Source organism: Sceloporus undulatus, chromosome 2 (assembly GCF_019175285.1).
Source record: "Sceloporus undulatus isolate JIND9_A2432 ecotype Alabama chromosome 2, SceUnd_v1.1, whole genome shotgun sequence".
In the NCBI taxonomy this organism is placed as follows: domain Eukaryota; kingdom Metazoa; phylum Chordata; class Lepidosauria; order Squamata; family Phrynosomatidae; genus Sceloporus; species Sceloporus undulatus.
The window spans coordinates 130653875-130681501 of record NC_056523.1 but is presented as its reverse complement, the minus strand read 5'-3'; the positions used below and the strand labels follow the sequence as shown (position 1 = coordinate 130681501).

Here is a 27627-nt window from a genome sequence, read left to right as displayed (position 1 = left end):
ATCTCTGGGGCGAGTGGCATCTGAACACCATGCCCCCATGTCACCAGGAAGCCAGCTGGCATGTAATCGCCAGTGCATCTTCTCGGTGACTCAGGGGCGTGTCGTGTCTAAATGCTACTCCCCTAAGGTGGCTAGAAGCCAGCTTTACTAGGCCATCTGTTTCGACACTTAGTCATCTTGGCTTCCAAGAAAAGTCTTTGGGGGGTTTTATCTGCTTTCTTCACTACCCAGCTCTCACATCTGTAATGTAATAGGGAATACAATGGATTGGACAATTTAGTACTCAGTTATATAACTCTACTCTTTATGATCTTGTCTTAGTCTTTCATCGCTGCCCTTCCCATTCCTAGTGTTCTTTTGATTTCTTGACTGCAGTCTCATTCTGATCAATGTTGGACTCAAGGTATGGGTTCTTATTGTAGTATAGGCTATAATGACAGTGTTGGGTTGTTTGTTTGTTTGTTTGTTTGTTTTAAAAAGACAGTGAATTGTTTAAAAAATTAATGGAAATAATAATTTCTTCAGTTAATGTCATTTTAATAATAATAATAATAAAAATTTTATTTTTATACCGCCCTTCCCATGATCAGGGCGGTGTACAACATAAAACCAGTACAATACAATAAAAACAGTAAAAATAACCACAATAAACTTTAAAAATTACATTAAAACCAATATCTGGCCAGCCGACCACTGCTGCCAGAGGAGGAAGCTAATCAGGACCAGCGTCCGGGAATGCTAATAAAAATAAGAAGGTTTTGAGCTCCTTCTTGAACTGGGCCAGGGAGGTGGCCGAGCGGAGCTCTATGGGCAGCGTGTTCCAGAGGGCTGGGGCGGAGATGGAAAAGGTCCTCCTTGAGGTGGAGGCTAAGCTTGCCCCCGGAACCCTCAGTAGCTGCTGCCCAGATGTTCTGAGTATGCGGGGCGGATTGTATGGAGAGAGGCGGTCCTTAAGGTATCCTGGGCCCAAGCCATTTTCATAATGTTTCATAATTTTTCATTAACACTATCATTATGGTAGCTAGAAGTACTTAGAATTTTTAAACAGTACATTCATGATATTGAATTTGGTCTTATATTGACTTTGGTAATGATTTTTAAAAAAGGCTCAGTTCCATTTCAGGAAGAAGAGTGACTGCCTTAAACTATGCTGAATAGCTGATTCTGCTGTTGCATTCACTAAACTGAGAAAAAGAGACTGAATACTGCAGCTCAGTTTGGTTAGAATCTGGAGACACTAATTTCCTCTAATTTAGTTAAAACTGAGTATCAGTTACATTTTTAAACAACAGCTTATATAGTTTCCTGATAACAAAGTCGGTCTGTTATGCATTGTGCCATTTCCTTGCTTAGAAAGAAATATTATTCACACAGCCAATATTTATTTCCTTGCAAATAAATAGATTCTTTAGCTACTATTACTCTCTAACTATTGGTTTAGAGTAGAAATGCCATGCCAAGGGTCCAAGAGATACTTTGTCCTCTTTAGACAATTGTCTACAGCTTGAATCTATTTATTTTTCAATCAAGATTTTTCAAATAGTTGTTCTTGTTTTTAAAAAACACTTTGCCCCAATGGAAGGGCATTTTACAGTGAGACAGGTCCCATGCCTCCCCTTTTCTGCTCTATATATCTGTAGACCCCCTTGAAGTTCTGGATATACAGGTAGGGCTGTTGTAGCAGGAGAGGAGGAAGGGTGAGTTCTGTTGAATAAACAGAAATGTGCTTGCACCAATACTGAGTATCCCCAGTATGCATACCAATTAAGTGCCATAATAATTAAACATACAACATTGTGAATTGCATAATAACAGTAATGGTATATTGCTATTTATTGATTTTATTTGCAAATATTTATGTGCCACCTATATCCAAGAATTTCAAAGTGGTCTATGTTGCAGAATATGGCACACCCTTTGTGTTTTATGTATAATTCTGTTATGTAACCTGTTGCTTTACATATCTGTGTATATACCTATCTATATCCCATTTCACATGTATCTATATCTCTGGTATACATACCTGCTGTGATACACATACAACACATTGAGTATGCATATTAAAGTGCTTAACCTCAGAAGCCAGTTTTTAAAATCATTTTTTTCTGATTCATCCTTTTATATAGAAAAAGCATCGCTTATGCACAGTGTTTGATAGAAGATCAAATCTTAAATGAGTTCAAGGGCTGACTTTAATGTGCTGATATTAAATTTAAAATATAACTTAATCCAGGCCATTCTTAAGAAATAACTTCAATATTTTTAAAACAACAACAGCAACAACTAGATGTTATATTGCTAATATAACGTTGCATGCCCTTAGGTTATTTCCAACTTACAGTGACTCTAAGGTGAACCTATCATGGGTTTTGTTGTTTTTTTTGGGGGGGGGGTTGGTGTTTTGTTTTTTTGTTTTTTGCAAGATTTGTTCAGATGGGAGTTTGCCTTTGCTTTCCTCTGAGGCTGAGAGAATGTGACTTGGCCAAGGTCACACAGTGCATTTCAAAGGCTGAGCAGGGATTTGAAACCTGTTCTCCAGTGTCATAATCTGGAGCTCAAACCACTACACTGTCTCTCTCTTGATAATATACAAGATAATGCTAATATAATATACTTCCTTTAAAAAGAAAAAGAAGTGTCCCTATTTAACATGGTGGGGAGATCTGTAACCCAGATAAAATCTTTTGAAATTATTGTTTTCAGCCTTGTTATATTCACAAAAAATTGTGTCCACTCAAATATTTTAAGGCTTCCTTCTTCATGCTTTTATATCTTGTTTTTCCTTCATTGCTTGGATTTAAAGGGGAGGTCATTTCTTGCTCTCCACACCTTTATTATGCCATTTCTGCATCCTAGTTTTTCCTGTGACCATTTAAAGTCATTGATTAGTGACATGGAAGCTAAACACGGAGACCGTGCATTGGACAGTTTCTCCAGACGATTATGGCAGACAGTAGGAGTTCCTTTTAGTTTAACATGTTGTTCTAATGAACAGCAGTTATTTGGAGTTTTGGAATTGGAGTAAGTGCTAGTGGTGTTGCATGTTTGTAAGGTGATCTGAAGGAAACAAAATAGCAACCCGTACATGAAAAAGAAGGTATGGAGTTCTTTTTTCTTCTTCTTTTTTTACAACCGATATCTTTATTACTTCAGTGTAGCTGTACTGGGTTCTCAGTCTCTAAGCAGAGTTGTGACCTACCATACGTCTTTACATGAGAAATGTTTGCCCATTAAAAATTGGCCTCCCAAGGCTATTTTTCCCCCCAAACATGACAAGAGACCCCTCAGCTGTAGCAAGAAGGGATTTGGATAGGAAAAATAACACACTGGAAATGGACCAGCATGTTCACACTTATCACATCTGGAATAGAATGTGGAACCCTGCATTAAAAGTTGGGGGGGGGGAGCCCTGGGAAATATGATTTGGCCATCAGCAGCTCCTTAGACAGCTAGATGTGTGACATTTTACTATATTCCTGTGATAGGGTCACCCAATTGGCAAACTGATAATACTCTACAAGTACTTAGGGCACTATAAAGTAAAGACAATATTGCTTAGGGTTTGGGGGCTCCAAGCATCTACCTTTCAACTCTGCCAGTTTGTTGAGGTAAAATTAAGACCACCTTCAGGTTATTACTAATGAGTCTTGGTTGCCTTGTAGACAAAATGGGGTATTAGCAGCTCAAGAATGCTTCCTTTCTAAGCCTTGACACTTCAAAGGCATCTCTGCTTTTCAGACGATTGGAGTTGTTAAACCTCTTTATCCGGAGATAAAATATTATGATGACCTTCAAAACCACTCACTTAAGTGCTTTTAAAAGCAAGGAACATTTACTACTTAGCTATGGGATTTTAGGAACTCATTTCACCCACCTCCTATAGAGAGGCCTCTTTTCAGCTGTTAGAATATGTGTAACCATGAATGTCTTTGCTACATTTTATCTATTTAGGGACAACTTAGCTTACCTTTTTACTAAAAGCACAAATATTTGCAGAAAGCAAAGGCCAAATAGTATTAATAATTAAGTGAAAGTGCAATGCTTCTGTGTTCCCCAGTTTACTTGAATGCTGCCACCCCACCCACAGGTGCCCACTTTTGCTTAACCAACTTCTAAAATTTGTATTCATGTTGCAAGTTACCTTAAACTGTTCTATAAGCTATCATGGTCATGGATCAAAGTGATTGGAGTTAAAGTCCAAAACATCTAGAATGCATCACTTAGAAGGCTGCCCTATACCCATGGAGTACAGTATCATCTTTTCACTTCATATGGAATAAAAATCATTTCTAAAATCTTTGCAAATGATTATAAATGGCGGGTTACAAACCGCCATAAAGTACGCGCTCCGCGCGTACTAGGGTTAGGAAGGGCCGTATTAGGGTTAGGAAGGTTCTTACCTTCCTGACGGCCCTTCCTCCCAGTACGCGCAGAGCGCGTACTTTTTTGCGGTGCCCATCCACATGGGCGCCGCCATGTTGACGTACTGGACGCTGTGCGCCCAGCCGTGTCGCGGCGGAAGTGACGTCGCGATGGCGCACTCCACCCCTCGCGGCGCCACTTCCGCGTTCAAAAAAGGAGCGGCATTTCGCTGCTCCTTTTTTGCTGCGCAGGGAAGCCTCGCGGTCTGGCAGCTGGGGCTTCCCTGCGCAGCGAATAGCGGCGGCGGGAAAACGGCCCCTTGAGGGCCGTTTGTAACCCGCCAATGTTTGCAGAAAATCATCTGTCTTTTGGTCATTATAAAATAGTTGTTGGTAAAGTACCAGGAAAGAACTGGAAAAAGGAAATTGGAATTAAGGTGAAAGACACAGCGTGTAATTTTTCCCCCACATGTACTCTCTGCAGACTGTGTTGTTCTGCATTTGTGGTATGTTCCCAGATAGCCAATCTAAAGCAGACACCGTTCCAAATGTTGCTCTGTAGTCCTGCTGATACATCTTGGCATCTAACTTACTTTCTTTATAGTAATTTACATGTAAGCAAATAAAAAGTTGGTATTTTAGTTTCTCATTTCTCTCACCCTTCCAGATGGTATCTTAGGGCCTGTGACAAATAGTTGTAATACAGAATATGTTTAAATGTCAGCTGTCAGGTGCAGCATCTTGTCATAAGGATCTGAGGATGAAGGTCTTTTAAAAAAAATGCATTCATAAAGACACTGAAAAGTAGCATATTGTTGTTGTTGCATGCCTTAAGTTGTTTCCAGCTCATGGTGGCCCTAAGGTGAACCTATCATGGGTTTTCTTTTCTTTTTATTTCTTTTTTTGGCAAGATTTGTTTGTCATTGCTATCCTCTGAGGCTGAGTGTGTGTGACTCACCCAAGGTCACCTAGTGGGGTTACATGGCTGAGCTGGGATTCATACCCTGATCTCCAGACTTATAGCCCAATGCTCAAAATCTATACCATGCTGGCAACCATAAGTGGAACACAATTAAAGGCCTCTTACAACAGGCAGACTGGTGTGGGAGAAGCTGCTCCCTCACCCATTCAGCATGTAACTATGACATCTGTTACCACAGTTAGATCGGACGTCATCAGAAACAGGCTAAAACTCTCATGACCATTGCTGTCACACTGGCAAGTATACACTCCTTAAACTTTAGACCTGAGTTGCCAAGAGATATAGTATTAGATCCAAAACATGTTAAATCTCCATTCCATTGTCTGCCTTCTTCCTGATCTGTCTTGTCTGGATTAAGCTTTAATTTATTAGCTCTATTCAACCCATGATCATCATATCAGAATATCAACCATTTTGTCGGTACTATACAAAAAGAATAAACTGAGCTGTGCATCAGTTTATTGATGACAATGCACTGCAGATTCTTGGAAAATTTCTGCCAGTTATCCCATACAGATATTAAAAGGTATAGAGATGTGTGGGCAGGGCCTGCGCTCCGGCCTGCATCTCATCAGAGAGTCCTCCCAATTACCTCCACGTGGGTTACAAACTTACAAACTTTACTGAACACCAACTTAAATAAAACAGTTCTTAACCCAACTCCCAAACATCAATAAAACTGTTTTCTCTGAATCAGGCCTCCTGGGCATCCTTGTCTTCTTTCCCAGTTCAGCCAGGGATGTACTTCTCCAGAGGTTCCCGTTCCAATTTGTCCCATTCGGTAGAGACCGGGGCCTGCTCCCAACGTCCTCCTTTCGGTTCCACCACTCTCCTTCCAGGGTACCTTCTTCCGCCACTCACCCTCTCTCGGGTACCTAAAGTCCCCCTCTGCCTTGGGGTCTTGTAGCTTTACTTCTGCATACAGGCCTATCCTCAAGAGCCTATGTTGTCCCTGCAAAGGGACAGGTCAGCCTTCTCTCCTTGGGCTTCTGGTGACCTTTCCTCTCCCTCTTCCGACCGCCTCTCCACAACTAATTCTTCCACATCTTCCCTTTCACCCCGCGCTTACCTCACCCTCTCCTTTTATATCTGCCCCAAGGGCTTCCGTCTCCGCCTCTGGCTCCTCCCTCGGATCCTCCTTCTCCACTCTCATCTCGCTTCAACCAACCCCTCCCTCATCTTCCCCCACCTCATTACAAGATGTCATACACCAGATGCCCTTCAGGTGTGTTTAGGTGCTTTTGGTTGCCTGGAGTATAATTGCCAGGATTCCTGACCATTGACTCTGGTGGATCAGACTGATTGGTGTTAAAGTCCAAAACATCTAGAATGCATTAGTTAGAAGGCTGCCCTATATCCATGGCCTGTGTGTATCAAATTGGAGGTACCCAAATAATATTCTGACACTTGTCTTCAAGGAAGGACTGAAAAAACTACTGTAAGATTACCACAAAGATCTATTCCTTCCAGGTAGTCCAGAAATATATCAAGATACTGTCAAAATCTGCTGAAAATTCCAACAGAAATAAAAGGGGCATTGACCTTCTCTCAAGTTGTCTGCAAAGATCACCTGCAAAGATGTCTTAAGTTGTGGTTTTACAAAACTAGAGTGAAGTGGGTAATTCTTCTCTGATATTCCGTTACATAACAAGCCTTGCTCTTTGCAGATGTGGATGTGAGGCATTACTCTTTTGAGGTCGAAGGAGGAGAGCTGCAGCATACTAGGAAGGGTTAATAGTCATTATTATTTTTAATTGTTTTAAATAGGAATGTTTATTTGATTTTTTTAAAACTTGTGTATTATTATTATTATTATTATCATCATCATCATCATCATCATCATCATCATCCCACTTTCCCCCCAAAATTGGGACACAAAGCAGCTTACTAAATTTAGCTGTGTTTTGTTTTAATCTACTGGTATGTTGTAAGCCATCTTAGGTTCCATATTGAGAGAAAGTACTGTAGAGATAAAAATTAAAAAAAAGTCCCTTCAGTTTGCCATTCTGCTAAGTTGGGTAATCAAAATTTTTGGCATTTCCAGATCCTTGTACTAAGTGAACATAAAATAAGTTTGTAAACTATAACAACAGCAAGTCTGGGAGTACATTACTAGCTTTGCTTCTTGTGCCTTGAGGTCAAATATTCTTGCTCAGATATTCAGTGTTGTACTAAGAACGTACATCAAGCACCTTTTGCTGCATCTTGTTCTTCCTGGCCTGGCACCAAGTACTGCATCAAAGAGAATTATTTTTTAAAAATCTAGAGGTCCAATAAGAATGGAGATTTTATTAACTTGTTTCATATGGTAAGAAAGTTAAACAATTCATGGAAAGAGGGTTAGAGGTTTCCTTGTTTTTGGTCCTTCTCTCAAAGGACAGTACTCAGGCTTCAAGCATGAGTGGTGGAGAGGAACCCCATCTCCTGGTGCCCCTGGATTGATGGAAGGAGGCTGAGTTCTCAATTAAAGCAGTAATTTAGTTTTGCATTTCAATTTTAAAACCAACAGCCTCCAGTCCTTTTCATGAGTCATGAACCTTTTTGCATGAGTGAGTGAGGGAATAAGTGAATCTGCATATTAGAATTTCTTTTTCTACTCCAGTAATGCCCACTTTATTTGCTTAAATGAGTGGCCTTTTACTTCATTACACTTTCAGTTAATGTATTTCTGAGTCTTTGCAAGAGCAGATCCCACCATCAGTTTTCCTGATACTGTAGTTCATAAACACTTGAAAGCCATGGAAAGATGGTGGCATGAAAGGGGGAGGGGGGCGCGAACACTAGCTTTCCTGCTTTTAAAGGCGGTAATTGATATTGCTTGAGTGTTTTGCTATTAAGGAAGCAAAGGTAGATCTGGCCATAAATCTGTAATGCTCATGGTTAAAGCTGTGCTTTCCTTTTAATTAGAAGATAGATCTCATTAGACATGAAGGAAACTTCTGATTAAAACCAGTGATTGAATGTAAAAACATATTTGCCCTTTCTGTGTTTAAGCATTTTATAGGTCACAAAAGTCACATATGCCTTCATTAAATGAAAGGCATAATGCATGATTTTATAATACTATGATATAAAGCTTTAGGTCTGTTATTCTGACATTATGCCTATAGCAAGAATTTGTTTATGGACTGGAGGGGCTATTTTTATTTTTGTCTCATTTTTTTAAAAAAAATAATCTTCTGTGAAACTGCTACTGGTATAGGAAATGCTTCTTCCAGATTTAGTTCCACTTTTATTGTTGCTATTACTAAATCACCCCCCCCCCCAATCTGACAATACTAGTGAGCATGGTTTGCATTATAGTGCTTATAAACACAGCAGCTTTAAAAGATAGGCAGACAGAATTATTATGGGCTTTTTCAGCTCTGGAAAACTACAAGAATTTAGTTATTTGTGGGGACTTCTTAATATGTTATGAATGCTGCCTTCATTATCATTTAGATTCAGGATATAGCCCAAGCCTTGTAGAGTGAGTCATGTTCACCCAAAGTCAATTCTACCAACTTTTCATGTCAGAAAAAATGAGGATGTTTCTTAATTGTACAGTTGGCCCTTCTTATACACAGATTTTTTATACACGGATTCAAGCATTCGCTTTTTTAAAAAAGTGTAAATTTCAAATATCAAACCTTGATTTTCCATTTTGCATAAGGGACACCATTTTGCTATGTCATTATATTTAATAGGACTTGAGCATACATTGATTTTGTTATTCATGGGGGATCTTGGAACCAAACCCCAGTGTATAATGAGGGTCCACTGTATGTTGGAGAATGACAATACAAGTGAACTATTTTGTGATTGCTGTTGATCCACCCTTATTCTTTTCTTGCATTGGGGCTAAACAGACAGGCAAAAATAAGTGCTTTCAGGCTGATTTGAAGGTGTGGCGTTTAGATGACACATGCCTTGAAGCCAGCAGGAAAGTGCCCTCTAAGCGCCTTATGCAGAGAAAAGCCATTTCAAAAAGAAGCAGCTTTTTTCTACTTCTTCTTGGCTTGAAGCCATATCGTGTGGTCATGATATGAGCACTCCAGCTGCCTTGGGAGCCAGTGGTGCGGTTGGTGGGGTTTCAATGTGGCTTCAGAAAAGGCACCTTCAGGCCACTTTTTCCTGCCCATCTGTTTTGCCCCAATGTTATATTTTAGCACTATTTTCTGTTTCTTAACAGAAGTAGATGTCTGTTCTGGATGTCTGTTCATATGTTTGATAAGAATATGCTACAACCTTTCCTTCTGACCTGTGCAATTTGATTCAGTTAGGGTTTTTTCTTAGATTTTTAAAATATTAAATGCATAGAAAGGAGATGGAGAGGAAACAGAGAAGGAAATATATAAGATATGAAGGTTTGCTAGGCATCTACATTAGCATAATCTCACCATATCTTGAAGAGGGTACATGCTTGAAGCTGATACCTGTAGAATACGTGTTGGAGTATGGCTAAAGCAATGAACTCTTTCAATCACTGAATGATGGGGGAATATTTTCTTTCCAGCTTTGGAATATCAATTCTTTTAGCTATTTAAGATCATGCAAGATCCAACATCATAGGAGCCATCTTAATGTAATGGTTTGCATGTTGGACTAGGACTATGGGAGACTAGGGATTGAATCCCTGCTCACCCATGAGCAGGGCAAGTCACACACACTCTCAGCCTCAGTGGAAAACAATGGCAAACCTCCTCTGAACAAATATTGCCAAGGGAACCACATGATTTGTTCACCTTAAGGTTACCATAAGTCAGGAATTAATTGAAGGCACACAAGATAAACAATATTCAATGCTGACCATCAACTAGATTCAATTAGTTATTGATTTTAATAGCATCCATATCTTGTCTGCTACCAATGGCTCACCCTGAGAGCGATAAGACTGTGGGTTAAAAAAAAAACAGTGAGGAGAAAAACAGGCCACTGTTAACTGCTAATGTAAATTCTGAAACAAAGGTTGTTTGTTTTCCCCATAGCTGCAGCTCTGAAGATTCTGAGCACTCTTCAAAGGCTCAGGGAGAGCATTACAGTAATCCAAACACAATGTAACTAAAGAAGGCATCTCCTGGGACAGATACTGTTGTTGCATTACCCTTCAGGCTGCAAAAGCACTCTTGACCACTGTAGATACCTGGCCTCCCAAGCACAAGATTAAGCCCATGAGTATACCCAAATTGTAAAGCTGTGTCTTGAGGGGGAGTGAAACCCTGTCCAGCGTAGGAACTGCAGCACCTTCCTTGTGGTTTTGTAGAAAGGAAAAATAGAATATAGATATCACCAGTATACTTATGGCTTCATTGTGTAAACCTCTAGACAGCCTCTCCCAGGACTTTATGTTGGTTTGGATAACAAAGGGGAAAAACAGAGCCCTGAAAAAGGGGAGGGGGGGCTTCACATATAAGAAACCATTGAATAGGCATTCCCAGCACCATCTTCTGGGCTTATTTCTCCAGGAAAATTTGAAGCCCCTGTAAAACAGTGCCTCTAAGTCCTTCCATCATGGTGTGGGATATGGTGGAAAGAGGACAAAGAACCCTGCCTTTGCAAACGCATGTGCTGTCCTCTTGTACATGAATATCCTTTGGATCCAAGCCATGAAATGTACACCTGAAATAATGCTGCAGCAATATGCCTGGACTAAAATAAAGGCCAGTGTAAACTGCTTACATTGTTTGTACTACCATTAAAAGTCCTTTCCAGAGGTGTGGAACAGTTGTATACAATGACAGTGTTTACTTCATCCTGTGCCTATTCAATGTATGGAGACAGTTCAAAAGAGACTTATTTTTGCATTCAATAAAGGTCACAATGGCATCTTGGGAGACAACTGGGTTCTAAGAAACATAGGGAGCTAAAAACATGTATATATCAAGTGTAGATTGTTCAGTGACAATAGAACAGTGGTACAGTAATGCTGTCCACATAACCTCTGTAGAAGTGCTTAATGTGGTTTGGCTTTGTTTGTGAAAGTGTTGCCAGTGCTGTAGGTGAGGCCTAGCCTTTGAATTCTAAAGAGCATTTTATGACACAATGCTGACAAGAAAAGAAATTGGACTAGTGTAGATTTTGTTTCACTTCATAACTTATTAAACAAATACATGAATATGTTGTTCAAATGAAACATCATGCTGCAAGCTGTTCCGGTGACATTAAGGCCTCTATCTTTCATTTGTGTTCTATCTTCATAATGACTTGCTTGGAGGTTTTGCCATTTCTAATCAGTGTGGTGTTGACACTTTTTAAAAAAACTGCTATGGCTCTTTTTATTACAATAAACTGTTTTGACAGCATTGAATGCAGATGAAATTCCTGTCTCAAGGAGCAATATTGAGATTAATCTAAGACATCAATCTCACCTTTACTGCCTTGGTATCATTTACCTGTCACCAGAGAACATTATGAAGGTAACAATAATTTAACATTGTTCCCACAGGCGGCAGCAGCAAAGAGGTTTTGGCTTGGGGGGGGGGGTTAACTATGCTGGTATACATGCAGCACAGAAAAGAAAACAAAATATTGGTTGGTTAGGAGTATTTGCCTTCAGTTCCCAGGAGTTGGGCCCCAGAAGTTGAGATTCATTTCATACCATTGCTACTTCCCTTCAAGTGTTAATGATTTTATATGGAGCATTACCTTGGCCAGGTTGGCCTAAATACCCTGAAGGCACCACATGGCATCAGATCTTGGAAGCTAAGCAGGGTCAGCCCTGTTAAGTAGCTGGATGGAAGACCACCAACGAAAACCAGGTACTGTAGGCTATATTTCAGAACAAGGAACTGGCAAAATCACCTCTGAACATTCCTTGCCTATGAAAACACTACGGAATTCCTGTGGTCATTATACGAATGCACATACACATTCATATTTTGGCTACTGTAGCGTATGATCTCAGGGTTGCTTTCTTGCCTGTTGGGATTCTGACTGGTTGGACAACAGCAGTTTCATCACTATCTTTCTGAAAGAAGTTTCTTGACTCTTCTGCTACCTTTGTTGTATATCTTTATTATTTTATTTAATACCTTTTAATAGAAGCTACATGCATATAAAAAGCATTTATAAATGGTTTAGATAGCTACCGTACATTTGTTTTAATTAGGGATGTGGAATTTGTTTCAGAGATTGTGGATAGTCACTCTTAATGTAAGTCTGCCACATTTTGGAATCTTGATGTTACAGCTACAGTCACTCTTTTATATTGCTGTGTACATATGCAAATAGTGAAGGCTTTCCAGTTATGCCTTTCTGTTGCAGTCTTGTATGTTTTCTGTGTCACAACTACTCAGGAGCAAGTCCCATTGTACTCAGTGAGTCTTTCGTCTTATGTCTACTCTTATTTCTAATGTCTCCTTTGAGCTCACTGGGTTCAAAGGGACTTGCGTCTGAGTAATTGCATAACTTCACTGTTGTAGCATTGTTACTGTCCAGGAAAGCGGCCAAATGGCTGATAAGACCAACTTAGTTCCCAAACAAATAAACCACCAGCTGGCAGAGTCAGAGCAAAGCAACACAGTCTTTGAGTCTAAATGCAGTATCAGAAGAGGGATTAATCCAGGGTATCAGATAGGCAGGTTTTGACCTTCACTGACCTTCAGAGGGTCTCCTGGCTGACGTTTCCGGTCTGCAAACTGCTTGTAGGCCTGCTTTGCCTGTTCCTGCAATGCTACCCTATCACCTCTTAACCTTCTCTTCTCCATGCAAAATATGCCCAGCTCCCTAAGTCGCTCCTCACTGGGCATGGTTTCCAGATCTTTTACCATTTTGATTGCCCTTCTTTGTTCATGTTCCAACTTGTCAAAATCCTTCTCAAACTGTGGTGCCCAGAATTGGACACAATATTCCAGGTAAGGTCTGACCAAACAAAAATGGAGTGGTACTATTACTTGTTCAATCTAGACATATATTTATATTGGTGCAGCCTAGAATTGCATTGAATTTTTTTAGCTGTCACATCACACAGTTGACTCATGTTCAGCTTGCAGTCTACTTAGACATCCCTTTCACATGCTAAAGCCAGATGTCATCCATCCTATATCTGTTCATTTTATTTTATTTTGGCCTAAGTATAGTACCTTACATTTCTTCCTATTGAAATTTATTTTGTTAGTTTTGGCTTACTTGTCTGATCTATTACAGTCATTTTGAATTTTGATCCTGCCCTCTGGGGTATGAGCTACCCCTCCTAATTTGGTGTCATCTCCAAATTTGATAAGCATGCCCTCTATTTTATCATCCAGGTCATTTATAAAGATGATGACTAGGACAGAACTCTGTGGCACCTCACTAGTCACTTTTATCCAGGATGAAGAGAAGCCATTGGTGAGAATCCTTTGGGTTTCAGCTAGTCAACCAGTTACAAATCCACCTAACACTTGTATTGTCTAGCCCACAGTTTACTAGCTTTTTTGCAAGGATATAATGGAGGACCTGATATGTGGTTCTTGATACCCTGCATTATTTATACAGTATCAGTTTCTTAACTAAAGTTTCCTGAAACCCTTGATTTCCACAAGAGGTCACCAGGGATTCCAAGAGAGGTTGTGATTTAAAAAATAAAGGTGTTTTTTTAAAAAATTGGTATTTATAATAATGTTTATAAAGGGGTTCCCTGAGATCTGAAAATTTTTTCAGTGGTTCCTCCAAGGTAACAAAGTTGAGAAAGGTCAATCTATGCAATAGTTCTAGGTGTTTTCTTATTTGTTTGTTATTCCATACAGTGCCATGACTGATTAGTCACCAAACCTGTTGTGTTATCTGATGGTACCAAAACAAAGAGTGTAGTAAGGTTTTAGGTTAACCAACTGTTTTCGGTACCTCCTGAACAAACATGTCAGATTTCTGTGTTGTTTTTTGGTGTTAGCGGTAATGTTTTGGTTCTAGAATTAACATTTATTAGCCCATTTGAACAAACATGATTTTTACAGCTAGGTTCACATTCTGAACATATTCATGAAAGTTCAGGACTGGTTGGCAAACTTGAGGGTGTTTTTTTAATGATAGTTTAATTCAATTTTGTGTGGAGTAAAATTAGTAGTATAGTAGTTTGAATGTTGGACTGGAACACCTGGAGACTAGGGTTCAAATCCTCACTCAGACATGGAAACCCACTGGGTGACCTTGGGCAAGTCACACTCTGTCAGCCTCAGAGTAAAGCAAGGGCAAACCCCTTCTCAACCAACTCTGCCACAAAAATCCCATGATAGGTTCATCTTAAGTCAGAAATTATTTGAAGGCACAACAACAACAAAAAGTTTAAGGTTTTGTAGGTATTACACTTCTCACACTTTTGTTTCATTCAAAGCATAAGCAGAATCGGCAATGTCAGCCTGAGCCCACCTACTTCCTTCTGTTTGTTGATATAAAGCAGTTTCTATGCAGAGCATCACCTATCAGGCTTTTATGTTTTGCCTCTTGCAAAGAGGTCCCTTATACTCACTCTGACACAGTTAGAGATAAGGGTTACACATTTATCCATTAGTGAAATCCTGATAAAGTTTCCATAAGAAGAAGAAAAGGTGTGCACCTGTTCCTCCTCCTTCCCAGCCATCCCGGGCCCTCAATTGTCTACAGGGAATCAGCTGAAGGCCCAGAAGAGTGGGGGGAAAGTCCTGCCCTGGAAGTCCCACTGCTGGAGGGCAGAAGTCTCACCTCAGAAGTCTCATCCTCCCTTCCCCTGGGAAGTCCTGCCCCTGGCACTGGCTATCACTCGGTGCTGGAAAACTTTTTAGTTTGGACACTCGGTTCCTAAAAGGATCGCCAATACTGCTGTAGGGCCTTTGCTCTAATCAAATATTATGGGTGACAAATGTCATTGAGCTTTGGGCTGAGGGAGCTGTTTGGTTATTCATGCTGCTCTTGCCCCAGTAAGCTTTTATTCATTCCCATTTCATGTACAGTATAAGATATATTCCTTGTAGAACCAAATGGAGACATAGCATTTTCTTTAAGAGCACATGGAGTACCAAAGTATGAATATCCCCCACCCCCACTCCAAAAAAATCTTTGGCTCTAAGTTTTGCACTGGCCATGGATTTTCTTGAGCCAGGCACCTTTTTCCCTCATTGTCCCATAGTGTTCATTCTAGTGATTGAACTTGGCTTTGATTCCCATTTGCCCTAAAGCATGGTTCTTTAAGTAGTGATTAAAAGAAGCAGAAGAGCAGAATCTTAAGTGACACTGGCTATACTGAAGTGGAAACTTTAAAAAATGTGGAATGGTATTATTCACTGGTAAAAGATATTTTGTTATATACCTCACCCTTCAACATATATATGCATTGGTATTCATATAGTCTGCATTCCTGGGTCACTCCTTAACACCATCTCTTTAAAAAGATTTTGCATAGCAGGACTGAGTGTGACATTATGAAGCCCCTACTGTTGGAAATAGGCCATACTGTGTGTGCCAATAGCATGTGTTCACAATTTAATTTCAGTAGTACCTCTTCACTCTCAACTACACAGGCATTAAGACTGTCTAAAGGGAATGTGACATAGTGGTTTGAATGTGGGACTAGGACTCTGGGTGTAAGGGTTCAATTCCCAACTCAGCCATGAAATCCACTGGGTGACCTTGGGCAAGTCACATGCTCTCAGCCTAAGATGATGACAATGGCAAATCTCCCATGAACAGATCTAGTCAAGGAAACCCCATGGTAGGATCACTTTTGTTGTTATCCACCCTCAAGTCAATATCGACCCATTGTGACCCCGTATATGAGACATCTCCAAGATTCCCTGTCCTCCACTGTTTTCTCAGTTCCTGCAAATTCATACCTGTGACCTCTTTTATAGAGACCCTCCATCTTGCATGCAACCTTTCTCTCTTTCTTCTTCTCTCCACCCTTCCTAACATTATTGTTTCCTCCAGTGAGTCGTTCCTCCTCATGATGTGGCCAAAGTCCAACAGCCTTAGTCTAGTCATCTTGATTTCCAGCCTTATTTCTGGTTTAATCTGTTCTGGCACCCATTTATTTAACTTCTTGGCTGTCCATGATAGTTCTAGCATTACCCTAAGTCAGAAACAACTAGAAGGTACACAACAACAGCAAAGGTAGCCATTTGAGATTGATGCCTGAATATCACAGAACAATATGCAGCTGTTCATCAATGCTTTGATGTTTGTTTTTTATAAATGAGGATAGAAGAATGAAAGTTGACACATGCCATGTTTTGATCTTTCGTTAGCTTATTGAAGATCTCAGGATAGAAAAACAAGTTTAAAATAAGCTGTTCTTTAAAATAATACTAACCTGTATTTTCACCAGGAAGCAGTTGTGTGGCTTTGGGCACTCTGGGGGCACGTGGAGGTGGTTCAGAGAAGTGCTAGAGACAAGCAGCTGTGCATATTTACTTGCTTTATCGCTATAAGTTGGCTTTGACTCCCTTTTGCCCTAAAGCATGGTTCTTCAAGTATACAGAATATATCCTGTTCATGCCTCATCAGAGTTCTCCCATAACTTTTGATTATATCTTTGTTGTAACGGATGCTTTTAGAAGCAGATAGAACACACCAGCTGGATCATCAGGTCCCAGGCTATGTCTGCAAACAGAAAAATCTGCTTGCAACTTGTCAACAGAGCAGATGTTACACTGAGGGAAATGGAACATATTGTACCTTGTGGGGTCTGTCACTGTCACACAGGTAGTCTTCACAGTGTGACTGTGCTGAATTTCCAATGGAAAACTGTCTTCTTTTTCTGTTCAGCTGTAGACTTCAAACACAAGCTAAACTTTTCCTTCTGGAATTTAAATAGAGCAGAGTCTTTGTGGGAAGCACTTTCTCTAAATTCAAGATGTGCAGATCTCTTCCGTGTTGAAACCATGGTCAGAGTATTACATCTTCACAGCTTTTAATATTAGCTCTTTGCCTGTAAATCACCTATTGCACTAATAGGATATTCGCACATGGTGGCTACTAGGATAAGTTCAATAATAATCAAAAACTGGTAAATATCAGCTAGAAGTAAAATAGCGAAGTAGTTGAGTTTTCTTCAGAAAAACCCTTCCATTCTACCACAACCACAGAATATTGGTTTTGCTATGACATGCAGTTAGTCCCTCACTGAACTGACATTTTGAGGTGTGAAAACACAATTACCTTATTTTTATGCCAGATGCAAGCCAATTTACATCCAATTTAAGAGAAGGACGGCATATAAATAAAATAAATAAATAATAAAATAAAATAAAATGTTTCAATGGCCAAAAACAGCCACTTGTCCTGGTTCTTTAGATGGCAATGGATTGTTTACAGTGGTCATCAGCTATATAGAAGCAGACATGTTTGCACCACTGCATGACTGATACATTAAAAACAATACATGAAAGTGAGGAATGTACATTTTAAAGAAAATACTCTTCTGAATATACATAAATACAATCATATCTCAGCCTCAGTTAACCTTGAGCCTCAGACAGCAACTTTCCTTTTCAGTCCAGCTCCTGCTTTCCCACCTTGTACTCTATCTAGCTTGATGTTTTTTAGAAGCGTTGGCATTGGAAGGATGGCAAAGGAGGGCTGGAGAAACAAATACTATGGATGTCAGATTGCAGCAGTGTGTTTGCAATAAGCAATGCCTGAGCTGGGAAGTAGTGGGATTCTACTGTAGCCATATGTGCCTGTCTGCAACAGGCAAGGTAAATAGCAGTTGCCTCCAGAAATGCCTACTAAGCATGTTGGTACAACAAAACAAAAAACGGGAGATCAAATAAGCCTGCCTTGTCAGCTTCTCCAGTTTGTTTGTGTGTGTGTGTGTGTGTGTGTTTAAAGCATAAAGATGAATAAATTTTACCATCAAAATGAAATCATACAGGCTGATGGGAGAAAGTATTGTGGGATGTGTTTTGGAAGAAGCCTTCAAGTGATCTCTAGAGTGTTCAAAAATACAGGACTCGCCTAATCTGGTTGTTTCATTTCATCTGTGCATGTTATTAGTTTTGAATAAAAAGTTTGCTGAAACATGCTCTTCTTTTGGGCAGTGTAGGAACCTACACGATAGCTTAGTGATTAAGACTCCAGTTCTGATGAAAGGTCAGAAGATTGGCAGTTCAAGGCCTAAGCGCCAAATGATGGGGTGAGCTTCCGTTATTAGTCCCAGTTTCTGCCAGTCTAGCAGATTGAAAGCATGCAAATACAAGTAGAAAAATAGGTACCACTTGTGGGAAGGTAACATCATTCTGGGCAATCATGCTGGCCACATGATAGCTGGAGTTGTCTTCGGACAATGCTGGCTCTTCAGCTTAGTAACGGAGATGAGCAAATTAAAAAATAGAGCCTACATGATTTCTAGAAAAAATACTGTTTTAAAAGCCAAGATTTCTCCACACCTTTGTTCATGTTTTCCCTCTGTGGCTTCATGGGATTTTCCATGCAGGAAATTGCTCCACCAGAACAGAACATAGTGAATGTGGGACAGTTCAGTTGTATACTGTGTAGACTTTCCTTTGTCATAATTCAAGGCAGAAAAACTATTCATATTCTGTCTTGTATTGGGGGCTTTGTTCAAATAGCAGCATGTTTGCCACAAGCTTCTGAAAGAAAGTTGTTTTCTATTTGAATGAGAGCTCTCAAATTGCTTGTATTTCTATAAAATACATAAGTGAGCACGAAAGCTCCTAGGGCCTCATTAAGTTTCCAGCTGTGTGGGTGTCCAGTCTAATTGCCACGGTTCATTACCTAATGTTACTAAACTCTCAAGATTATCCCTGAGAGCAGTACGCTACTGAATCCTAAGTCACGTATTGATGTTTACTTTTAGTAGAGCATGTTAGAATTCAATATTTTGCAGACACTGTAAAGATTGAGGCTACCTGGCAGCTCTGGAAAAAGGAGATATCTCCTTGTTTAGGCAATATTGTCAGTGGAGAATAAGATGCCACAAAAATGTTACATGCCACAAAGATTCCACCAACTTTTGTAACAATCCCCCAGCAGTCCAAACTTTAATTAAGATTGTTCAATCTTTCACTTTTGACAATTTATTGTCTGGAATGGAACCAGCTTTGTAGAGGACCAAGGTAACTCCACAGTCTCTGTGGAGGACTACACCAAAAGAAAAAAAACATCTGCTGCACCTGGGTATGTAAATTAAAGCACCTGGATGTATAAACTGCTAACATATCCTCTTCTCAGCCTCTGACTGCATTCCAGGAATGTGAACAAATCTGAGGGATAGATATGCATGAGGCTACTGTACATACTTCCAGTGAGCCATGGGAAAGCAATGGGTAAGCAACAGTGAAGGGTGACTGCTGTTGGTTTAATATCCATCTGATAATCCACTCCCAGCACATTGCCCTATTTGGGACAAGCCACCTGTATTTCCAATAGACCAAACACATTGCAAAAGAAAGAATGAAATAAGAATTATGAAGTACCTTGAACCAGGAATTCACACAATTTTAGTGTCATGTGGTTGCTAGCCATTATTTTTGGTTAGCAACTGCCCTGATGTGTTTTTTCCCTATCTTCTCAGAGATGATTTGGAATCTGTTATACTGTACTAGGCTTTGGAGACACTTGAAATTAGCAAGAGATACTCGCTGGCTTTCGAAAAGCCAGTCAGAAGTAAGCCAACTCTTCCCACAATATTTCTGTCTTAAAGAGAGGATTAGAGCAGTTTCTCCCATCTAGCATGGTATGAAAGATCCTACAGCCACTTAAAAACAAAACCAAGTATGAGTCACCAGAGGCGTACCGTGCCGGGGTGTCACCCAATACAGGGAGACCAGGGATTAAGATTCAGGGATTAAGGGGTGGGGCCAAAAAGAACCATCTCCTCCTCCCTGCCTGGCGACCCTTTACACTTGTGTAAAGCCTTGCCAAGCAAGGGAGGGAGGGAGACTCCCAGGGCACCCCTTCCTCCCTGCCTGGCATGGCTTTACTTGCAAGTACACCCATGCTGATCAGGGAAAAAGGGGTGCCCTGGGGCACTGCACGGCAAGAAGTGTGAGGCCCTAGGGCAATGTAGGGCCTCAATTTCTCTGGCCCTCAACACTTCCAGACTGACCTTTTTCTGGCCAAAAACCCACTTTTGAAAAACAGAAGTGGACTCCTGGCCATTTTTCTTCCTGTGTGTTACTTTTCTAGTAGTCCGTGGTGTAGTGGTTTGAGCATTGGACTAAAGCACCAGAGATCAGGGTTCAGTTCTCACTCAGCCATGGAAACACACAGAGTGACCTCACACATTCTCAGCCCCATAAAACTCCCATGATAGAGTAGCCATAAGTCAGAAATGACTTGAAGGCACACAAGACCAAAAACAATAGTCTGTGTCATCCCTGGAGTATCCCAGAACATCAGAGTGGCCCCTAAATCTAGCACAGATGCCAATCCCTGAAATAAAGGTAAGATTTTTAGTTTGAAAGTTTGCACATGATCTTATGCAGCCTTTTATATCCTGTATGTTGTAGTCTGTGGATCTAAACCAGCAGTGGCTCTGATCTGTGGCACTGATTGTTATGGAAGCATACAGGCCTGAGCTGCATCTGCATTGTCTGCATTGCAGACTGAATGCAATTAGATAGTACTTTTAACTGCCATGACTCAATGCTATGGAGTTTTGGGATTTATAATTTTGTAAAATATTTAGCTAAACTACAAATCCCAGGATTCCATAGTATTGAGCCATGGCAATTAAAGCAGAGTTAAACTACATTATTTCTGCGGTACAGATACAGCCGCAGACATTGCATCTTGTAGTCAGGTGATAATGCACAGTTGTTTGGAATTGGAATGGTGAGTTGGTTTTGTAATTATCCAGTGGTGTCAGAATGTAATCACTTGTCATTGTAGTATGTGACATTTTGAGCCATTTTGTCACATGAATACTGAAAGGAAAAGAAGATCACCTTACAGCCGTTTCACTCCAAAAATAAATAAATAAATAAATAAATAAAGGCAATTGAGAAAGGTGGTTTTAAAATTGCATTGGTGCTTTGATTTGTTTTGCATTTCTGTTTGTTTCTTCACTCTTGGAATCAGTATTGTGTAGTTCTTGTCTCTGCTACAGAACTGGTAAACCCATCTTGAAGCAGTAACCAAACTTCCCAGCTCTCTCTTCTTTCCCTGCTAGATTCATTCCACTCCTCCTCAGTCCATTCACGGGGTGGGGTGGGGACTTTACTATTTGCAAATATCTTGGAGGCAACCCAATTCTCAATTGAGAGAGAAGGGATTGAGTGATAAGCCTGCCTTCATTTGCAGGTGCTGGGTTGACGTGATAAAGTTCTACCACATAATAAAACTCTGTCACTTGATAGTTGACATTGTGTGAATTTAGGTCCAAATGTTGCACGTTCATAGCTTTGAATGAGTTCATTGCTAGCTGCATATAATCTAACAAACAACTTTTCTTGGCTCAGAGGCTTGTGAGAAAAATGTGATGAACATTTCATTCTACCAAATTAATTCAGCAAAAGCCACCATTGGGTTTGTAAAGCTGGTGAAATCATGTTCCAGCTTATCAAATTGTTGGCCTGGTCCATTTAATTAAAAGTTAAATTGAAGGCAGACATTTATTCCTTTTCTGCATTAAAGCAAGATTGTGGACATCCATGCTTAGGCTTATTTTGCAGTTCTGTATAAAGCACTGTGAGGTGACTGGTCTGTGTGGGGCTATAAAAATCCACACCAAACATTTAGATCTTTTATTAAAAATAGTTTCTTCCTCACTATCAAAAATTGATATAACTCAAACCGGAACATTTGTGAAATCCATTGTTTAAGCTTATAGGATTTAGATACCATAATTCTGTTTCATCATAGCAGTGCATTTTGAATACAGATGTCTGTGTAATGCATCACATGGTATAATTAAAATCTGGATGATATATAGGCAGCTTTCCTTCACCAATAAAAACTATGCTGTAAGCAAGGTAACATATTTGTGTGTGTGTTTCTGGACGGACAGTTAACTCTGATATATTTAATACAAGCTGCACATAATTCCGCTTTGCATCCCAGTCTGCTTGTCTGCATAGACCCCCCCAATCTCCCTCCACCCCCACAGCGGTAAGACAGAAGGTAAGTGGAGATGGATCCAGAGTGGGCTTCACAGTACGTTTTCTCCTTCTAATCACATTTGCTAGTTAATCTCTGAATACTACTGAAGATGTACTCTCTCGTAGATGCTTGATGGATAATCTTTACTCCATTGTCATTACTGTTAAACAGGAAGTTATAAGACTTATACCTCTACACTACAAGGCAAAATACTGCTAATAGAAATAGGTTTCAAATCCTAATGGCTTCTGCACTCTCTCTGTTTGTGTTTTCTTAACAGCCCTCTACTTGCCATCTCCTTTGCCATCTCCTGTGCAGTTCCAGGAATAGCCTTGCTAACTCTTGGTGTAAATCCTCTTACTGGAGCTCTGGGAGCCCTCAACATTGTCCTGTACACATGCTGTTACACACCACTGAAGAGAATTAGCATTGTCAACACATGGGTGGGAGCTGTGGTTGGTGCCATACCCCCAGTCATGGGGTGGACAGCAGCAACCGGCAGTCTGGATGCAGGTGAGCATAAAATGCAAGTCCATTTGATTCTGGGAATAAGGAAGATTCACTATGTTCTCCAATTCCTATTGGACCTTAATGGCTTTATTGGAAAATCCTTGTATTAATGATTTTATTGGTGGTTGTAATTTTCTTTATTTAAAGCATTATATATTTCATAAGTTTTTACTCATTTAAATAATTATTCATAATTATAGTTACACTAAAGAGCCAGCGTGGCATAGTGATTTGAGTGTCAGACTATGATTCTGGAGACCAGGGTTTGGATTTTCACTCAACCACAGAAACCCAGTGGGTAACCTTGGCGAAGTCACAGTCTCTCAGCTTCAAAGGAAGGTAAAGGCAACCCCCCCAAACAAATATTGCCAAGAAAACCTCATGATAGGTTCAGATTATTATTATTATTATTATTATTATTATTATTATTATTATTATTATTAACCTTTATTTATGAAGCGCTGTAAATTTACACAGCGCTGTACATGCAATCTTTTTAGCTAGATGGATCCCTGCCCTCGGGTTTACAATCTAAAAAGACTTGACACAGAAGGAGAAGGGAGTGGTGGAGGGAAAGGGTAAGAGGTCCAGCAGTTCCTCTCTACCTCCGAGGCCTGGACCAAGGCAGATGGACTGGAGGGAGGGCTTGGCATCATATTAGGGTCATCATAGTTCAGAAACAACTTGAAACAATAACAGTTCTATAAATGAACGCCCTGTGACCTCAGTAGTAACTATTTCACTCTAGCGAGGCAAAGTTTAAATCTCAGTTTTTCCAGCGAATATATATGATGAAAAATTCAGGACCAACAAAAGGAAATACTGCTTCACATTGTGCATAAAGAGATTAAGGATTTTTTTTTACTTCAGTGTGTGGTAATAGCTCAAAACACCTTCAAAATGGGATTAGCCAGATTCATGAAGAAAGATGACTGTGTACTGTCTCCAAGATCAAAGGTAATGTGCCTCTAACTACCAAATCTTGGGAGAGAGGTTGCAACAATGGGAGAAGACTAATGCCCTCATCTTCTGTTTTGGCCTTCCCATTGAGAAGAAGCATCTTTGGGGATATTGGAATAGCAACTGAGGAGGAGTGGGTTAAACTTTTGTGAGTTTCTAATGAGGATCCAGGTGAAATTCAGCAATTATCTGTCTATTTTATATATATACATATATAATCTCTCAGTTAATAAAGTAAATGTGTTTCTGGGCATGGCATCTTTAACAGAAAAGTTTGTACCAGAGGTCTAAATAACAAGGAAAGAATAGGGAGATGTTCCTATGCTAGGGGGAAAAAAAGAGCAGTTTGACAGGTTTTAGCAAAGTTTTTATTCAAAACTTACAACATGCACATGTGTAACAGCCATCTCAGGTAAGCCTTGCATAAGTAAACAAAAATATTTTGATCCTTCTAGAGACCACTTGAAAGTTTCTTCCAAAATGATTTTAGAAATTATTTTTTCTTTCACCAGCCTCCACTTTTCTTATGATTTCCATTTTGGTGGCCATACTTATAAATCTAGTTCTTTAAAATGTTGGAGAGAACTGGTGAGACTTGTTTATCTGCTTTCTCTTTTTCTCCATTTTGCTGTTCACACACACTGCTGTTTAGCTTACCTGTTGTAGGCAGGCACACAGGTACAGTAGGACTGGCTAAATTACAATCCCTTTCCTTTAACAGCTCAGGTTTTATTGCATTGTTTACTGCAGACCTGCTGCTGCAACTCAACACCAAAAGTCTGGTGATTTTACCTTTTCCCAGTCTGAAAAACAAACATAGGCTTTTGGAGTAAGGTTGTGTATTTTTTTAGCACTACAAAACATTTGCATCGGTCCAAAGTAAGAGCAAGGAGACCTAGTGCAGCATATGTAGTAAGAAAAATAGGATAGAAAAAACTAAGATGATATGATGATGAAACCAGAGGAGTTTTGGATTTTTGACTTTTTTGACTTTTGGGGATTTTGGAACGTCTATATTTGCATATACAGTGGTACCCCGGGTTACGAATTTAATTCGTTCCGCCGCCGCGTTCGTAACCCGAAAATCTTCGTAAGCCGAAAAAGCCATAGGCGCTAATAGCGAAAGCCGCGATTTCGTGCGAAAAAGCGCCGAAAAGCACCAAAAATTTTTTCGTAACCCGAAATAACCTTCGTAACCCGGAACAGTTTTTTTCAATGGATTTTTTTCGTAACCCGGAAATTTCGTAAGGCGGCGCATTCGTATCCCGGGGTACCACTGTACATACATAATGAGATATCTTGGAGATTGGATCCAAGTCTAAATGCAGAATTCATTTATGTTTCATATATACTTTATACACATAGCCTGGAAGTAATTTCATAAATATTTTAAATGATAATAATATAGTATTATTAAACATTACTTTGTTGTTGTTGTTGTTGCTATTGTTTTTGTTTTTGTTGTTTTATGCACTAAACAAAGTTAGTATACATTGAACCATCAGAAATCCAAAGTGTCACTATCTCAGCCACCCAAAACATATAGCCTTGTTGCAGTGATGGAGCCAAAAGGCTTAATTCAAATGATTTAGCTCAGAGGACAAACTGTGTGTAGTGTGCAAATATTTGGGGGCTGTGTGTTTGTGTGCATGTGCCAGAAACCAGAGCAGGGCTTGTAGCATGCAAATGTCCTGTGAAATTACCTGAACCATGTCTGTGACTACAATTACGACTACTTGACTCCTGCCTTCTTTTACCACTCTGTCTTCACTGCTCTTCTGCAATACCTATTCTACCACCTTATCAATAGAAAAACAAAACTCTTTGAAAAAGTTATGGATGGAAGTCACATGGTACATGTGGATACTTGTGTCACAAACACATGCTTTATTAGGAGTCAAGAAAGATGATTTCCTAGTGTAGAATTAGAACTTTATTGTATGTCCTGACACAGATACTACCTTTGTCTGAGTCTTTCCATGAGTCAGACACTAGCACCAAATATGGTAGACTGCTTAATTTAAGCAAAATATAGCAGGGTTTCTTTTTAGGTATGTGATTGTGTCTTTTGTTTTAGTAATGATATACTATTTTTGTTGCACACATTAAATTCTGATTTGCAGAGTAGTGGAACAAAGAATTTACAAGCAATATGTAAAACAATACCTTATTTTGCTCCTGTACAGTCTTTCTTGAAATAAGTGGAGTACTGCACAAGACTAATAGTTAGTGACCAAATTTTTTCAACTACTGTCACCTGTAATGTGACAGTATTTCAACATGCAGGTTGAAAGCGTATAGCTGCTTAATAATAATAATATTTATTTGTATTCCACTTTTTCCCAAAGGAATCAAAGCGGATTCCAATGGTGTAATTTAAAAATCAAACAATTAAAAAATCCCCAAAACCCCAACCCTCCCCCCAATCTTAAAAACAGTGATCAACTCATAAAAAGTAATTAAACATCCACATTTAAAACTGTCCAATAGGTATACACTAAAAATTTTGGGCAGAGTAGCGCAAGAGATGAGGGGGGGATGTTCCATGAACTATCTAAAAAGTGTCCTATGATGATTGCCATTGTGTGACAATATTTGAGCTCCAGCTAAACCCAGCACTATTGTGCCATTTCCTTGATTTTGCCATCACTCTGGGAATGTGGTATTTAGTGGTCATAGCCTTCAGAAACCCAGTATCCTTCCCAGTTGGAAGCACCATACAGGGTGAATTCAGATAACACCCTCAGAGAAATTAGCGTGCACATACACATACATGTATGTGTCTTCAAGTCACCTGTTGACCTATGGCAACTCCATGAATTTCATAGGGTTTTCCTAGGGAGAGAATACTCATTTGATTTTGCCAGGTCCTTCCTCTGAAATATAGCCCACAGCACTTGGTATTCATTGCCGGTCTTGCATTCAATTACTTACCAGGGCGGCCTCTGCTTAGCTTCCTAAATCAGATGTGATTTGATGTAGGTATACTTGAGGCAAAATAATAACCAATGTAATAAATGTATTGAATCCATGCTCATCACTCTTTTTCCATTTGGATTTGCAGTAACATTCACCCTACCAGTTCTTTTGTATTGCCACTTCCTGTCATTTGGTGTACTCCCAATAGTTTCTGTAATTTCACTTAAAGATCCAATTACCGTATATACTCAACTATAAGTCGAGAAATTTATTTCCCAAAATGGACTCCAAAATCAAGGATTGACTTATGGAAGGGTCAGTAGGTTACTACAGCTGATAAAGTTCATTAAAAAAGTGCCCACCTTCCTCTGTAGCCAAGTAAACAGTCCCCATTTGAGTCTCGGTGCTGGCAGCCTCTCCTCTCTCCGCGAGTGTGTGTGTGTGTGTGTGTGTGTGTGTGTGTGATCCTTCAGCCCTCCCTTGCAGCTGGAGCTAACAAGCAGCTACTGAGGGAAGGGAGAGGGATGCAGAGAGAGGGAGCATGCCCAGGCTTGGACCCCGTTTTGCTAACCATGGGTCTGGAAATGCTGGGGTTAAAGACAAGCCTGGGGTCCTCCTTTTTCCCCCTGCAAGCCATGGGTCTGGAAATGATGGGGTTAAAGGCAAGCCTGGGGTCCTCCTTTTTCCCCCTCCAAGCCATGGGTCTGGAAATGCTGGGGTTAAAGGCAAAGCTGGGGTCCTCCTTTTTTTCCATGGAAGCCATGGGTCTGGAAATGATGAGGTTAAAGGCAAGCCTGGGGTCCTCGTTTTTCCCTCCAAGCCATGGGTCTGGAAATGCTGGGGTTAACGGCAAAGCTGGGGTCCTCCTTTTTTTCCATGGAAGCCATGGGTCTGGAAATGATG

At 40.0% G+C, this 27627-nt stretch overlaps 1 protein-coding gene across 3 annotated transcripts in view; it reads left to right on the top strand.

Moving 5' to 3' along the window:
- LOC121922312 (protoheme IX farnesyltransferase, mitochondrial) overlaps positions 1-27627 on the top strand; it is a 147855-nt gene that overhangs the window by 100032 nt on the left and 20196 nt on the right. For all 3 annotated transcript variants that reach the window (XM_042451559.1, XM_042451557.1, XM_042451558.1), the window contains one exon: positions 22616-22848. In XM_042451559.1, coding sequence (XP_042307493.1) covers positions 22616-22848 — 233 coding nt within the window. The remainder of the gene's footprint in view (positions 1-22615; positions 22849-27627) is intronic.